The 14,544-nt window shown below is 35.7% G+C and overlaps 1 protein-coding gene across 2 annotated transcripts in view; it reads left to right on the top strand.

Moving 5' to 3' along the window:
* Positions 1 to 14,544, top strand: part of OSBPL11 (oxysterol binding protein-like 11) — an 81,559-nt gene that overhangs the window by 43,419 nt on the left and 23,596 nt on the right. For both annotated transcript variants that reach the window (XM_012642318.1, XM_012642310.1), the window contains exons 7-9: positions 1,402 to 1,547; positions 7,290 to 7,430; positions 13,237 to 13,735. In XM_012642318.1, the coding sequence (XP_012497772.1) occupies positions 1,402 to 1,547; positions 7,290 to 7,430; positions 13,237 to 13,735 (786 nt within the window). The remainder of the gene's footprint in view (positions 1 to 1,401; positions 1,548 to 7,289; positions 7,431 to 13,236; positions 13,736 to 14,544) is intronic.

The raw sequence follows: 14,544 nt of genomic DNA, 5'->3' as shown, positions 1-14,544 counted from the left end.
AACTCCTGAGCTCAAGCAATCCTCCCGCCTCGGCCTCCCAGAGTGCTAGGATTGCAGGCGTGAGCCACTGCACCCGGCCTGAAAAGAGTTTTGTTATGATTTCCAGTCAGATGAGCAATCACTTAAAACAGATCTGTTAAATTTACTGTTTGTGTGCATTTTATTTTTGGAAGTAAGGAAATCTGGATTTTTTTTTTTTTTTCTAGACAGAGTCTTGCTCTGTCACCCCCTTGTGCTAGAGTGCAATGATGTGCCTCCCTGCAACCTCAAACTCCTGTCCTTAAGCAATCCTTCTGCCTCAGCCTCCCAGAGTGCTAGGATTACAGGGGTGAGCCACTGAGCCTGTCTGAAATCTGGTTGTTGATATTAAAAGTAAACATTTTGATGTAGGAGCAAAATGTTTTCATTTCTTTGAAATTTTAAAACAGTCCCATGAACTTACCCAGGGCATTCTCCCAATCATGAATATCCCTAGTACCAAGTAAGTGAACAAAGGAAGGTGGTCTGGTAGCCTGGCAGACACTTTTTGATTTATTCCTACAATGAAATCTGGGATTTTGTTACAGACTGAGTAAATTCCTTACTCTTTTAAAAATTTCTGCTGTAGTAGTCTGAGTATCCTTTATTATAGCCCTTTATAACCAAGCTTCTGTGAAACCTAAATCAGCCTCTGAAATCAAATGGAACATTTTTCATTATTGATTAGGCATAGAATCCACTTTGTTAAACTAGTTGACGGTAACAAGAGACATTTGAATCATTAACTGAGAAGATGACAGGTCTGCAAATGTGACCACTGTCTTCACTAGGTCAGTTATTATTTATTCAGTAGAAGAGTCTTTCAGTTTTAAAGTTATATGGGGCTTTTTTATGATTGCAAAAAAGAAGGACATATATGTGCAGTTCTTGATAGATCCCGGGGATTATTTTGATTGGTTAGAAGATTGCTGCTGAGAATAAGCTTCAATCCCAATTGAAGGAAATTTTACTGTTTTACAGTCCCAGACTCCTCCTGTAGTTGTGACCCTCTAAAGCCTAATCTGCATATTTTTTGATGACTAAAGGGACGGGGTTCATACAGAGAGGACAGCAGATCACCTGTTAGGTTGGGAATACACCTCATGATTCACAGACTTGCCCAAGAAGTGAATTCAGTTCTAATAAGGGTTGATTTCTTTTAAATAGTATCTGATTGCAAGTTGCAAGTTGCTCTGTTGTTAAATATCCAATCATGGTGCTCATGCTAATGAGATACAAGTGGCTGTCTTGCAGGGTCTCTTAACAGGTTGAATTGCTTTTAGTCTTGTAGGCTCAAAACAAAATTGTTTAATAAAATCCACATCTGCTGAACTTTCCAGATTATGAGCAAGTTTCAGCGAAAGTTTTCTCTTACTTCATCAGGAACGACAATCGAGTGGTTAGAACCAAAGATACCTTTATCAAATCACTATAAAAATGAAGCTGACCAGCCCTTTACAACTGAGCAGAGTAAGCCAGTGGCAGTCCCAGAAGAGCAATCTCTTGCAGAATCTGGACTATTAGCAAGGGTAAGGTAATATGAAAATATGGTTTTGATGTAAAAAATTAGGAATCACTGAAAAGGATCAGTTGTCTTTTCATTGTCAGAGCATGCAAGTTAACACCAAAGCAACAGTCTTGCAGATTCTAAACTTTGTTGTTCTACTTTAAATTGCATTTGTTTTGGAAGATGTCTCTTAGACATGTGGTATTTTCCAGGTTAATTTATGTGCCCTTTTTAGTTTTGGTTTACTTTTACTTGATAAGAATATATTTTAAAAATTGACATTGGCATGTTTTTCTTGTTCTAGAAGATATGTAATAAGATTTGTACAATGTTTATCTCTTATATTTCTTGCCCCATTATCTTAACATTGTTTACTATTAAGTTTATAAGCTTAAAAGTTTGTTATTAAGTCTTTTTGATAGTAAGCACTTTACCAAATGAGTTAAGTATTACTCTAAAATAGCATCTGATCTCAGGGTTTAATATTGTTATAAATCATTATTCATTCCAAATTTCTTAGAAGCTAAAGAGTATTACAGATCCGCCACTGTAACAAATCATACATACTGGTTTTTTGCCTTTTGTGTTGATGTCCATTATTTTTATGGCCATACTTACATATAATAGTTTTATTTTAAGCTATTTTTACTTGATACTCTCATAAGCATTTTTCTGTGTTGTTCTGGGCCATGTAATTAAAGTTTTAAAGGTTAAAATAGGCTATTGAGTTAATGTCCCTATTGTTGAATAGCTAGGTTACTTGTTATTTTTTGTTATTATAAACAGCACTTTATTATCTTGTTTACTGTTTTTTTCTCCTTTTTCTTTGGATTATTTCTTTAGGTTATATTCCCAAGTAGAATTACTGAGTCAAGAGTAACACACAGTTTATGGTTATTTATATACTATAAATAAGAAATATATGACACAGGGACTTCCAAAGCTGGCAAAGGCATTGGCTTGATGGGGCAGTGGGTGGAGGCAGTGTTGGCAGAGGAGAGGAAAAAAAGTAATATATGAAATCTTTTTTTCATATATTACTAGCTTTTTGACTAGCTCATTTTTAGAGTCAAGCAGTTAGCAAGTATTTATTAAGTTATCTAGTACATGGCAAGTCCAATGTTAGGAATTGGAAGAGAAGCAAAAAATAAAAGTCATAGTGCTTCAACTGAAGAGACTTATACTCTATTTGGAGTCACAACGTATGTACTGGAACAATAAGATAATAAATATAAAGCAATATATTTTTTCTTACTGATATGGTTTAGGCTATTGGGATGTGGACATTCAGAGAAAAGGGAGACTGAGTTGAGTGCATGAGAAATGCTTTGGAGAGAAAGTGGGATTGGAATTGGGCTTTGAAAGGAGACAGGATTTGAAGAGAGGAGGAAGAATAATTAGGGGGTGTCTCAAGGTAGAGGAGTAACATGAACAGGGATACTGAGGCATATGTATTTATTGAGGAGAAAGCTTGTCTGGTGGTTCGGAACCTAGGATGTACCATTTACCGACATGTCAGCCAGTTAACCACTCTCAGCTTCAATTTCCTCATCTGTAAATTAGGGGTAATAATACTTTGTAAGATTATTGTGTTACGCTAAAACGAATTAAGCAGAGCATCTGGCACTATTCATGTTGCACTCTCTGTATTCCATAGATACTCCCTGGAGCACTACTGCATAGAATACTGTGTAAATTGTGCCCCCAAAGAACATAAAAATTTTGCAGAAGAGTTCAGTCTTAATGACAACAGCGTCATGAGCATGGGGAAGGATGTAGTTTGTTTAAGGAGATAGGTACATGCAATGACTTGGAATTAAAATGTGAATAGGGCCGAACACAGTGCCTCATGCCTATAATCACAGCAGAGATGGGAGTATTGCTTGACCCCAGGAGTTTGAGACCAGCCTGAGCAACACAGCAATACCTCCGTCTCTATAAAAAATAGAAAAATTAGCTGGGCGTGGTAGCACACACCTATAAGCCCAGCTATTCAAGAGGATGAGGCAGGAGGATCATTTGAGCCCAGGAGTTTGAGGTTGCAGTGAGCTATATGACGATGCCACTGCTCTCTAGCCCGAGTGACAGAGCAAGACCCTGTCTCAAAAAACAAAACAAAACAAAACAAAAAACTGTGAATAGAAGGCTATGAAAGTAGAAATGAAGGCAAATGAATAGGTAACTGCATTTCAAATGAAAAATCATTTAGTAATAAAACACAGGGGAAAGAAAACAAATGAAAAATCAATTGGACTTGTGATTGACTGGATATAGGTTTGGATCAAAGATGACTCCCAAGTTTTTGAGTCTAAATGACTAGAAAAAATTGTGGTGGCATTCACAAAGCTAGGAAAATTAGGAAGAAAGAGACTTTGAGAGAAAAGGTTTAGTATAGTTCATGTTAAATTTCACATGAGAGAGGGATATGTGATTATAATGTATATAAAAAGCAATGAAGATAATGGAGCCAAAGCTTTGGAGAGAAATCAGAGCTAGAAATATAATTTGTAAGGGGAAAATGATAAATTAAAAGTCAGATACTCCAACATCTTCACTCTTCTAAAAGAGAACACAGAATATGTGGGAAGTCAGGATAGAGGCATATGTTAGAGATGGGGCACAGTGTTAGGGAGGAGATGATTGCTGTATTTCCTAATCTTGTGAAATGATGAGTAGACCAAGTTCGTCACCTAGTATAAGTGGAAAACAAATAAGCACATAGATATTTTTTAAAATTTCAGGACGTTAGACTCCATTCAAGCACACTAGAATAGACCTGAATTTTCCAAAAGTTTCTTAAATGCCTTCTTTGAAGCATGCGTTAATGCAAGCCAGAGACCTCTATTATAGTAGTGGACATTTTGCTGCCAGGTGAGGGAGAAGATAAACCCCTGTGAGACTAGAATGAAGCCCATAGTTCCTTCATGCCCCAAGTCAGACATTAGAAAGACAAAAGTGGGGTTAGTATGAGTTTTGTGGAATATTGTGGTTTCCTTTTACCATGCAATCTCCAAATAGTATGAATTCCTAGAAACTCATCAGTTCTTGCTGCTGTATTTGCTAACCATTCTGGGTTTGTAAGGATTTTATACATTTGAGCATGTTTATTTGAGTTTATTTTTTTAATTTAATGTAATGTAATTTTTTATTTGAATTTATTTTTTAATTTTTTTATCTTCCCCTTCCTCCTAAATTTAAATAGTGTATTTTTACCACAAGCTTTTCTTTAAGAAAGGCATGATGACTAATAAGAGGTGTTTCAAAGAAAGCAGAACTACTAAATTCTTTCATTCATGCCAAGACTTAGAAATAGTATTTAATTGTTAATATAATTTCTCTTTCAATTATATTGATAATAAGTGATTTAACTATTTTTATAAAAACAACAAAACTGTATTCTTTTAAATAGCTTTTCTACCAGGTTAGATTTTATTTCTTTAATATTATTTTCACTGGAAGAAGTTCTAAACTGTAAACTATAGAGTTAAAGCTATATTTGCAGCCAGGCATGGTAACCCTAGCACTTTGGGAGACCAAGGTGGGAGGATCGCTTCAGGTCAGTAGTTCAAGACCAGCCTGAGCAAGAGCAAGACCCCATCTCTACAAAAAATAGAAAAATTAGCTGGGTGTGGTGGCATGTGCCAGCTTCTGGGGAGGCTGAGACAGAAGGATTGCTTGAGCCCAGGAGTGTGAGGTTGCAGTGAGCTATCATGATGCCACCGCACTCTATCCCAGACAACAGAGCGAGACCCTGTCTCAAGAAGAAAAAGAAACAACCTATATTTGATACAATTATTATGTACCCATAATAATTAAAAATAAAAAAGAATTTAAAGCTTTATTTGCATTATTAATCTGTGTCCTAGGTTTTGACTTTAGATGTAATGGTACCTTTTCAGAGGACTGGAGAACATTATTTAATGAATACCTAGCAGAGTTTTTTCTAAACATTTAATTTCATATAATTATTACATTTGGTATCCACATGTAGAGAAGAGGATGATCAACTTTTCTCTGTTTTATAACAAGTGGACATTAAAAAGTATGCTGAAACTGTACTGTGCAGCTGACTTAGGTTCCAGCAGGAAATACTTTCTGACAGGCTGAGTGGCCATCGGAAAGGGGACTTGAGAAAGCCTTTGGGATCTCTTCTCGAGGACATAAAACAGAAGTAATTCTGATATATACAAACATTAGTTGTCTGTGTGATCTGAATGTAAGGAAATGAACTAGGCTTTAATTGGTTTATCAGAATGTGAACTGGTATAGATTTCCTTGATATAAAGGAGGAGGAAAAAGGAGAAAGATAAAGGCAAAAGAAAGACCAGAAACCCATTATCCTTTAACTTTGTCATTGTATTTTGTATTTTTTAAACACACACACACACACACACACACACACACACACACACACACATATATATTTTTTTTTTGAGACAGAGTCTTGCTCTGTTGCCCTGGATAGAGTGCAGTGGCGTCATCACAGCTCACAGCAACCTCAAACTCCTGGGCTCAAGCGATCCTCCTGCCTCAGCCTCCTGAGTAGCTGGGACTACAGGCATGTGCCACAATGCCTGGCTAATTCTTCTATTTTTAGTAGAGGTGGGGTCTTGCTCTTGCTCATGCTGGTTTCAAACTCCTGAGCTCAAGGGATCCTCCCGCCTTGGCCTCCCAGAGTGCTATATGGTTATAGGCCATCATGCCTGGCCTATTTTATATTTTGTTTTTAATATTTTTAGAACACCAAGTTCTTGATTTTGTACTTGATCAGGATTGGTTTTCTTTGTCTAGCTACATAGAGTCAGGTGGGTTTCTTGTTTGATAGGGTTTGATGTGAGAGGGGAAAATCAAAGACAGAGATATTAACAAAATCATTTCTTTTTTTTTAAATCCTCGTAACTCAAAATCTAATAGAATACCAAAAGACAATATACATATATAAAGCTCTCTTGCACAAAAATTCTAACAAGCCATTCCATTGGGAGGGATGGTACACCACCCACACATAAACATGGAAAGTGATTTGAAAGTGTTATTTGTTGTTTAAATAGAGATAAATATGAAATTAAGTTTCTCTTAACGAGTTATTAGGAGCTAGGAGCCTATTAAGATGAAAGTAAACATTTTTGGCTTTACATAGTGTTGTTTTATTGATAGATTGACTGAAGAGCTATACAGGGAGCTTTTTGCGGTATTATGACTACATGAACAAGTACAAGGTTTTCCATACTTGTACCAAGCATTCTCTTCAACCCAAAGTTTTCTTCCTGGCAACTTCAAGAATGAGTGAATATCAACATATAGGTTACAATAGTTAGAATTGACATGTTCAGTAAATTTAAAATTTTACTTTTATAGTTTTAGCTTAAGAAAAGGCAAATATTTATTCCTCAAAATATCTTGAACTTTAATTATAGGTGGTATCTTTAGGCAGGGTAGTCAAAGTCTGCAAGGCCTGAGATTCAGATGAGACATTCTTCACTCCTTTTGAAAAATCCTGCTTTTCCCCCAAAAATGTATTTTATATGTGATACATATGGCAAAACCACAATATGTTCAATATCAGCAATGACTGGCTCTTTGAAGGAAATTTATTCGATGGCTAAATGATGGAAGTTAAATTTTTGGAAAGATTGTTGCCCATACTCAGATTTCTTTAGGTCCAACATAAATGTCTTCAAATCTGATGTTTATACTTCTATTCTCAATGGATATTAATAAGTAGTTATAACACTAGATTTTTGCTTTGACTGACTACATTAAGGAACCTGAAGAAATAAATGCAGATGATGAGATAGAGGACGCATGTGACAACAAGGAGGATGACTTGGGAGCTGTGGAAGAGCAACGGAGTGTTATCCTACATCTCTTGTCACAGCTCAAGCTGGGCATGGATTTAACGAGAGTAAGTAATGGGATAATTTGGCTATGGAGATTGTTAGGTCAGGACTATACCTGTAATTGTTAATGTTGTCAGTGCTTTTTATTCTTTATGATTTGGTTTCTTAGTCGCTTGGTAAGCAGTTCTTATTTTTAAAAAATGTGATGGTTTACTTGCGCAGCAGGAAGTTGCCTGGCAAATAAAGACCTACAGTCTGTATGTTTCTGTACAAAATAAAAGGGATCCATTGGTACACTGTACTAGAAAATGTAAAGAAAAGGACATAATCCTATAAAACTCTGAAAGGCATTGACACTTCCACTTTACTCTTACTTCCCATGTGTGGAGAGTACAATTGGGATATTATCTATAATAGGAGTCAGCAGATTTTCTGTAAAGGGCCAGATAGTAAATATTTCCATCTAGGGGGAAATATTTGTCTCTGTTGCAGCTACTCAACTCTGCCTTTGTAGTATGGAAGCAGCCATAGACAATATGCTGGGTTGGGCATGGCTGTGTTCCAACAAAACTTCATTTACCAAAACGGGAGGCCAGATCTGGCCCAAAGACTATAGTTCGCAAACCCTTTGCCTATAGCTTTGCTACTTTAAGTGTGTTCTGAAGACCAGTAGCATCACCATCACCTGGGGACTTTTTAGAAATGTAGAATCTGAGACTGCAATTTTAGTGGACCAGAATCTGCATTTTAATAAGATCTCCAAGTGATTCATATTTACATTAAAGTTTGAGAAGCACTGATCGGTGGTTTTAAATTTTAGGCCAGTCTTCTTTGTTCCCAATTTATCTTACTAGTGTGCCTTAATTTGTTTTAACAATTAATCCATGACAATTTAAAAAGCAAATCAGGATCAAGACCTATATGTATCAAATATTTATTACTGTGAGATTATTTACTTTGAATTACTATTGACACAGTTTTACATTAGAATGGAATTTCAAAACTGACTTTAGAAGGTAGGTTTTAAATTGAGATGTTTGATGCCATTGAAGGTAGCGAAAGTATAGATTAAAAGATTGTTTCCAGTGAATTGAAAACACTAATAGTGTATTTTAAAATAGAAAGCATTTTGCCTTTAGCATTCACTTTGAAGCATTTAAAAATCAAAAACACATTTCTTTCTTTACTTGGACTTACTGTGTTTTAAAGGAGGTTTTAATAGTAAATGGATTGAATTAAAAGCCTACTAAAAAGCAGACATTTTAGGAATTAATAAAGAAACCCATTAACCTTTCCTCTTTCATCTAACTTCAGTACTTCACCTGGGAATCATTTCTGTTCTAGAAATATTTTCGAATTAGTAATTCAGAAAATACTTTATTAGTTCTGATATTGGTAGTAATCTTATGAGAGGTTGTCTGGTATTAGTATGGTATCTGTAGTCCCTTAATAGATTATGTTTATAAGGCCTAAGAATAGTGCAGGGGTTTATGGGGCATAAGAACATTTGAAAAGAATGTGCTATAATAGTAATCCACATGATAAAGTTCTCTCGGTATGAATAACTGTGTATAATATACTTTTCCCCATTTTTGTACCTTGTTAATTAAAAAGCTATGTTACACACACACACTAGTATTAACCAACTACAAATTTGAACATTCACACAACATTTAAAGGAATGATACTTTTCAAGCAATATTAAAGAACCTGGTGACCAAACTGCAGTTACAACTACCTCTTATCTAACAGTAACACTGACTTAACCTATTTACTGAGCTCCTGTTATATTCCAGACACTGTGCTAGGTGCTGGGATAGAAACAAAGAAGATAACGATGGTTATGGTTCATGCTGTGAATAAGTAATACACATTTCCCCCACTGTTCATTTTGTTTCTTTTTAAATAATATTATGAAAGTAGTATAATTAAACACTTCACAGAAAATTTTAGAAAATAAAAGAAAAAATCTATCATTGTACCACCCTAACATAACACACTCTCACTTTGGTGTTTCTGTCTAATCTTTCATCATGTAATCATAGTTTATATGCAGTTTTATTTCCTTTTTTCAGTTAATATATCTTTTGTGAGATGTATTATACATACAGAAGACTAAATAGAATACATATAAACATTCAAAGGACAAAAGTCAATGAATACCCATGTACTCACCTCTGACATTGAGTTGTAGAAGATTTGCCAGAACTTGGAAGCTGTGAGTGCCCCTCCTGTTGTAGTCCCCTCCTTTTCCCTAGATGTAACAACTTACTTGACTTTTGTATTAATCATCCACCTACTTTTTTGTATAGTTTTACTACCTGTATTTGTACCCCGTAACAATGTTGTTTAGTTTAGGAAAAAGTGAATAGCCAATGCAAGCTTCACATAAGGAAAGGACTGTATTGACATTCATAAAAGGCAGCTCCCAGAAGATAAACTAAACATTTGAGTCTCTGGCTTCAGCTACTGCTGCTGCTTCCTTCTTTTTTTTTTTTTGAGACAGGGTCTTGCTCTGTTTCCCGGGCTAAAGTGCAGTGGTGTCATCATAGCTCACTGCAACCTCAAACTCCTGGGCTCAGGTGATCCTCTTGCTTCAGTCGCCTGAGTAGCTGAGACTACAGGTGCATGCCACCATGCCCAGCTGATTTTTAAAAAACTTTTTCTAGAGATAGGGTCTCACCATGTTGTCCAGGCTAGTCTCGAACATCTGTCGTCAAACAATCCTCCCACCTCAGCCTCCCAAAGTACTGGGATTAAAGGCTTGAGCCACTGTGCCTGTCTGGCTTCTTATAAATTATTGAGAAAATTTAGAAGATCTCTTTCTGAAGAAATCAGAAGGCAAAATTGTGAGTGAGTCCTATGATATATATATTTCTTAGAGCATTTGGTGTGAGCCAGCCACTGGAAATCCAGCAGGAATATGGGCAGGGGGAGTGAGCTGCTCAGTATTTTTTGCTTCCAAGCAAACTAAGCAAGTTCATCAGCAGATGGTCAGCACAAGCCAAATACAGACATATTGGGAACAATTTCATCAGGGCTTTCTATCCTCAGATTTAAAAAGACACAGTGGCAGCATGAAGCATGTAGATGACAGTCTTAATTAAGTATGTCTGTTTTTTGAGTCACATCACTCTAATGTGGATCAGGATTTCCTTCACCTTTCTTCTGTGCTAGATCTGTTTACTGTATTCCGTTCTTTCCTGGTTGCCTCTTATTTGTTGGAGCACATTCTCTAATTTCTAAGAAAGATCTGTGGGAAGCAAATGTAAAAATGTGGGTCTGGAATGTATTTATTTTGCCCTCATGTTTGATTACTAGTTTGGATAGAATTTGTAACTTGTAAGTAATTTTCCTTTAGTATATTGCCCCCTTGCTACAGGATTCTGGTGAAAAGATTGAAGTCATTGTGATTCCTCATCAAATAGTTGAACTATTTGTTCAACTGTTTGTGACCTGTTTTGTCTTTCTCTCTGAAATTGTTTGGAATTGTCTCTTTGTCACATCTCGGTATTGTGACATATCTTGGTATAGGTTTCTTTTTGTCCATTGTACACTTGGTGGGTCTTTTCATTGTCATAACTCATGTTTTTCAGTTCTCTGAAAATTTCTTCAATTATTTCATTGATTTTTTTCTCTCGCCCATTTTTTTCTGTTTTCTCTGAAACCCTTCGTCAGTCATTGGACTTTGTGTTCTATTTTTCAGTCTTCTTTTTTTTTCTTTCTCTCCCTGTCTTTTTCTCTCCTATGTTTTGGGAGGTTTACTCACCTTTATCTTCTAACTCTTCTCGAATTTTAATTTTTGCTATCATGTTTTTTAATTTTCTGATTTAAAAAAAAAAGGATCCCTGTTTCATCCCTGTATGTAGTATCTTCTCAACTCTCTAAAGATATTATTTTTTGAGATTTTTTTCCTCCTGTCAGGTTTCTGTTTCCTCCAAGTCTATTTCTTTTTTTTAAAATCTTTATATTCCTAATTAGAGGTTTTCTCAGAGATATGGTGTTTCTTGGATTTCTGCTCACAATTAAGTTTAGAGAAACCAAAAAGCTGATTTTAAGTCTTGAACGTGTGGGTGGGGCCTATGTCTTTTATTGTCCAGTAATCTGGTTGGGCCATTTGTTGGGGAACTTGGTGTCAAAATCATTAGGTTTTTCTTCTAGGGTTAGTCAGATTTCCCAGAAGGAAGTTTTTCTCATCTCCTACTTGGTGAGTAAAAAAACTAGCAGTTGAAGAGGAGAAGAGAACTGGGTGGGAGAGGGTGTCAGTGGTGAACATTTAATTTATGTAGGGGTTATTTAATACCCTTTTTATCATTATGGTATCCATTCTCTTAGAAAACCCTGATGTTCTCCAATCTAGAGAATAAACCACTTTGTTTCTCTCTCCAGAGACTAAACCTCTAGACTTTGAGGTGCAAGAGCGGCAGTTACTAACAGTGTGGAGTTGGGGAGGGGATTTAGGCATCTCATTGCTTTGCATATAGATTTCACTCAGTTGTTCTTACTTTAGCATTCCTCTAAACCCCCAGATCCTGAGCCTTTTCAGCAATCTGCACATAGTGTGAACTACTGCTTAAGATTCAACTTTCTAGTTAACAGCTCCCCAAATTTTTTTGCTTTTTGTCTACTTTCCTGGTATCTCTGGGTTTGTCTTGATTTGAAATTTATTATAATTTTAATGGAATTTCAGTAGAAGTGAATTAAGATGCGTGTGTTCAATTCACCATCTGAACCTGCATCATCCAGTGTCTTTTATGTTACTTGTGTCGTCTTCAGAACCATCTTTTTAAATGACTGTAAATAGTCCATTAAGTGAAATTTCCGCATTTAAGTAGGTAGAACCATAATGTAAAATGTAGGTTGTTTTAATTATTTTTTCACATTCCTTGTTCTTCATTCATACTATTTATTACCTAAGGCTAGGTTCCTGGATAAAAGTACCAGGCTAATGGGTATGAACACCTTAGGGCTCTTGAAACATAGTGCCAGTCTGCTTACTCAAACAGTTGAATTATTAATATTTTGCAGTGTCTCTCTAGCTCTGCTTTAAGTAAAATATTTAATCTTCCTTACACTTAACTGGTTTTAGGTATCAAAATTTCTCTTCTTGGAAATACTTGTCTTGTACTTAAAATTAAATATACGTTACATTTTTTCCTTTGGTCTGTGATCTCTTCAGTCTGTTCTCAGAAGAGTCCCATGTCTTGATCATTCATCCATAATTTATTTTTAACTTAGGAAAGGAGAATAGGCATAGCTAACATTTACTTTGACTTTTTTTTTGAAACAGAGTCTTGCTCTGTCACCCACGCTAGAGTGCAGTGGCGTGATCATAGCTCTTGGCAACCTCAAACTCCTGGGCTCAAGCGATCCTCCTGCCTCAGCCTCCTGAGTAGCCGGGAGTACAGGTGCGCTCCACTACGCCAGGCTAATTTTTTCTATTTTTAGTATAGATGGGGTCTAGCTCTTGCTCAAGCTGGTCTAAAGCTCCTAAGCTGAAACTATCCTCCTGCCTCAGCCTCCCAGAGTGCTGGGATTACAGGCATGAGCCATCGCACCCATCCTTACTTTGACTCTTAATACTATTTCCCTGATGATACTTTTATCCAGTCTAGGAGTTTGAGGATTTTTTAAAAAATTCCTTTTACCTGATACTATTGAATTTGTGTTTAATCTTAGCCACTTGGGTGTCATTTCCTTTTAAGCATGCTTGTTTTTTAATGAGATCAAATACTTTTTCTTTGTGACTTTGTTTTTAATACCCATCTAAAATGAAATGTTTTCAGAGAGATAAGAATAGTTGTCTACAGATATGCATGAAGATTAAATGTTCCCTCTTTGGTTGATTTATTCTTGTTGTTGTTATTTTAGGTGGTGCTTCCTACATTTATCCTAGAGAAACGTTCCTTGCTGGAAATGTATGCAGATTTTATGTCTCATCCAGACCTATTTATAGCCATCACTAATGGAGCCACAGCTGAGGACAGAATGATTCGCTTTGTTGAGTACTACCTTACCTCATTTCATGAAGGCCGTAAGGGAGCCATTGCTAAGAAACCATACAATCCTATCATTGGAGAAACATTTCACTGTTCCTGGAGGATGTCAAAAAGCGAGGTAGCATCCAGTGTTATTAGCAGCTCTTCCACCCAGGCAGTCACAAATCACGCTCCTCTATCAGAGGAGTCTTTGAGCCAGGTGGGATCAGACTGTTACACAGTCAGATTTGTTGCTGAGCAGGTTTCCCATCATCCTCCAGTCTCAGGATTTTATGCAGAATGTGCAGAGAGGAAGATGTGTGTAAATGCGCATGTCTGGACTAAGAGCAAGTTCTTAGGCATGTCGATAGGCGTGACAATGGTTGGAGAAGGTAAGTAGAAAAATTGTTCTCCGATTTTTAATATCAAACTACAATCTTAAATTTTGGGAACCTAGACAAATATTAATTATAAGTTTGAAATGCTATGAGTACTACTTTTTTGTTCCAATTCCCAGTGTGTTCCAGAATGCTCTTTGGGAGCAGAGGAGTATATCTATGGACTAATGTAAATTTTCTTTTTAAATTATTTTTTTCTGGTTTTAAATATTTATTGTCGAAAATTTAGAAAACTAGAAAGGTATAAAGGAGAAAATAAAAGCATCTCTAATCCCTCCATCCAGAGATAGATAATTTTCGTTAGTATCTTATATCTTTGTATGTTGTGTATGTTCATACTTTTAGTTTTATAAAATCAGTATTAATTATATATATGTAAAGTTTTATGTCCTGCTTTTTTTATTAAATATATTCATTTCTCATGGTATTGATAAAATATTTTAATGATTGCACAATCTAGGAAATACATTTTCCATCTTTTATTTAACCATTTAGACATTGAGGTTGTTTTCCAAATTTTTATTATTATAAAAATCACAAGAAATATTTTCTAGGTAAATCTTTATCTACATCTCTTATATTTTCTTAGGAGCTATTCATAGAATATTTTAAATATATACTGCCAAACTTTAATTCTACTTCATCAGAAGGTCATGAAAAAATAATTTGAGGAAATAACAGTTTATTTTTTTTGCCAAGAATACAAAACAAAAGCAAAAACCTCCACAGGAATCATTGAAGAGTTAATGAAAATATAACAGAAAAAAACTACCATTTTAACGTTAAAGGAGAACTTTTTTTTT

Source organism: Propithecus coquereli, unplaced genomic scaffold (assembly GCF_000956105.1).
Source record: "Propithecus coquereli isolate 6110/MARCELLA unplaced genomic scaffold, Pcoq_1.0 Scaffold10, whole genome shotgun sequence".
Classification (NCBI taxonomy): Eukaryota; Metazoa; Chordata; class Mammalia; order Primates; family Indriidae; genus Propithecus; species Propithecus coquereli.
This window is presented reverse-complemented; position numbering and strand designations above follow the sequence as displayed.